The 2,010-nt window shown below is 33.2% G+C and overlaps 1 protein-coding gene across 1 annotated transcript; it reads right to left on the reverse strand.

Annotated features, from left to right (window-relative positions):
• Nucleotides 1–1,348: 1,348 nt before the first annotated feature.
• Nucleotides 1,349–1,806, reverse strand: LOC136066117 (protein PMR5-like; the record flags this gene model as incomplete). The annotated part of the gene is made up of 2 exons (XM_065769978.1): nucleotides 1,349–1,472; nucleotides 1,628–1,806. Coding segments are annotated over 2 exons (303 nt in total), but the record flags the coding sequence as incomplete, so codon positions are not given.
• Between the last annotated feature and the right edge of the window lie 204 nt (nucleotides 1,807–2,010).

Raw genomic sequence — 2,010 nt, forward strand, 5'->3', positions numbered from 1 at the left:
ATATTTTTTTGGTTCTTTGACCGACATGTTTTTTTTTTTTTTTTTTTTTTAATGGGAAAGATAGAGAGAATTTTATTGCATATGTGAAATAGAGAATTTTTTTTTGACCGACATGTTTTGGTAGTAAAGAAACATATGAATGAATAATATTGACTAACTTTTTGCACATCCGACAAATTGAGGCTGCTAGTTTGTTTTTTATTCAGCATTGCTAGTGCTACCGACAAGAACAGATTTTTATTTGGTATTTACTCCCTGGACAAAACGAGCTCCCATGGTAATCCTACCATCACTTTTACCGCAAGAAGGAGACTGTCATTTATTTTCTTGGTTTTTTATTCGATGAAAATTATTTACTATCCTCAGCATCAGAAAGAAAAGGTTGTAAAAAAGTATTGATTTATGAATGAAAATATTGCTAATTAATCTTTAAATCATTTTTCTTTTTTAAAATCCTTTTAATAAACAAAGAGCCGGACATTTTGTTTTTCATTTTCAAGTGAAGAAATAAATTGATTGCCCTTTGTATTTGCAACCAAATGTGCGTTAGATACCACTTATTTTACTAAAAATTAAAAACTTAAAATAATTAAAAAATATTTTTTGTTACTGTTTATTAATGAATTTACTGTTCATTAGACTGATTGCACTGTTCATGAAAGTGCACCAGGCACTGGTAAAAAAATAAAAAAATAAAAACGCGCAAAACACAATCATGGAAAGCTCCAACGCGCTTCCCAAATGCACCCTAAATATAATACATATTAGTCATTTTTTAAGTTCAGAAATTAAGGATCTATTTAGTAATATTGTTTGAACAACATTTTTCGTTGTTTAATAACACATAATTTCATAACATTTTTTTTCATCCAATGCATAACACTATGTTCAACACTTAAATAATCTTACTAGAATATCATTACTAAACAGACCTTAATCACGTGACTCCCAACAACTAACTTTGTTTTGAAGTATTTTTTCTTATTTTCCCTCGGAGTGATTGAACCTTCACCGCAAGATTTAGACCACACGACAAGAAGTTCAAGTATTTAGGCTATCTTTTTTCTTTTCTTTTTTTGAGGAACAGGCTATCTAAATAACATTATTTACTCCATTAGAACTAACCTAAACTCTGGTTGGGCCCAGCATGGCCCAACTCGCACCCCTATGTAGTATGTACAGCTCATTTTGCAACGAATTTTTGGTGCTTGGAGCTTGCAGCCTAGTGCTAGTAACTCCAACATGCAATTATGAAGCATAGAAATTCACCCAACACAATTATTTGAGAGAGAGAGAGAGAGAGAGAGACCCACTTGTAGTGCGTAGGAGAGATGGATAGAAAGAAGACTCTGGTTCTGCTGTTGTCAACGTTGTTTTCAACCCAATTTGCCCATGTTCTAAGACCCTTTTCCAAAGCAGCCAAACGATCCATGTCTTGGTAATATTTCCCTCCCGATTCCATATAATCCCACCTGCAAATTATAACCTTTAATTAACCCTCAAATCTCAATTAAAATTATTAAATTCCTTGTCAAAAATATCTAAAATTATCGATTGAGTCACAACACACAACAATTGTTTAATAGTACATACACAAATAGAAGTGTAGGAAATATATTTGACCTACCCTTGTAGAGATCCTTTGTGGGTCCACCAGTGACCGGTGTTAAACGAGAGCACATCAACATCCCGCCATGCGTTGCCGTTGCCAGAAATGTCATCCAGCTTTAAAACTCTTTTTCCTTCAACCATATCTATGTCAACCAGATATGTAGCTCGGTAAAATGATACGGACAAACCATAGTCCTGCATTTATTTTGACAAATACAAATTATTAGAGGCCCCATTTGGATGGACTTACTATGCTAATTTCAAAGAGTCTACAATTTTTGGAGAAAAAATAAATAGAGGGTTATTAAGTGCGTTGCAGTTAGCAACAACTTGTCAAAAATAATGCTGACAGCTTTTTTGGTCCCTTGTAAACTTTTATCAACTGGTCTCTGTTCTAAA

This window comes from Quercus suber, unplaced genomic scaffold (genome assembly GCF_002906115.3).
Source record: "Quercus suber isolate HL8 unplaced genomic scaffold, Cork oak 2.0 scaffold_1977, whole genome shotgun sequence".
Taxonomy (NCBI): Eukaryota; Viridiplantae; Streptophyta; class Magnoliopsida; order Fagales; family Fagaceae; genus Quercus; species Quercus suber.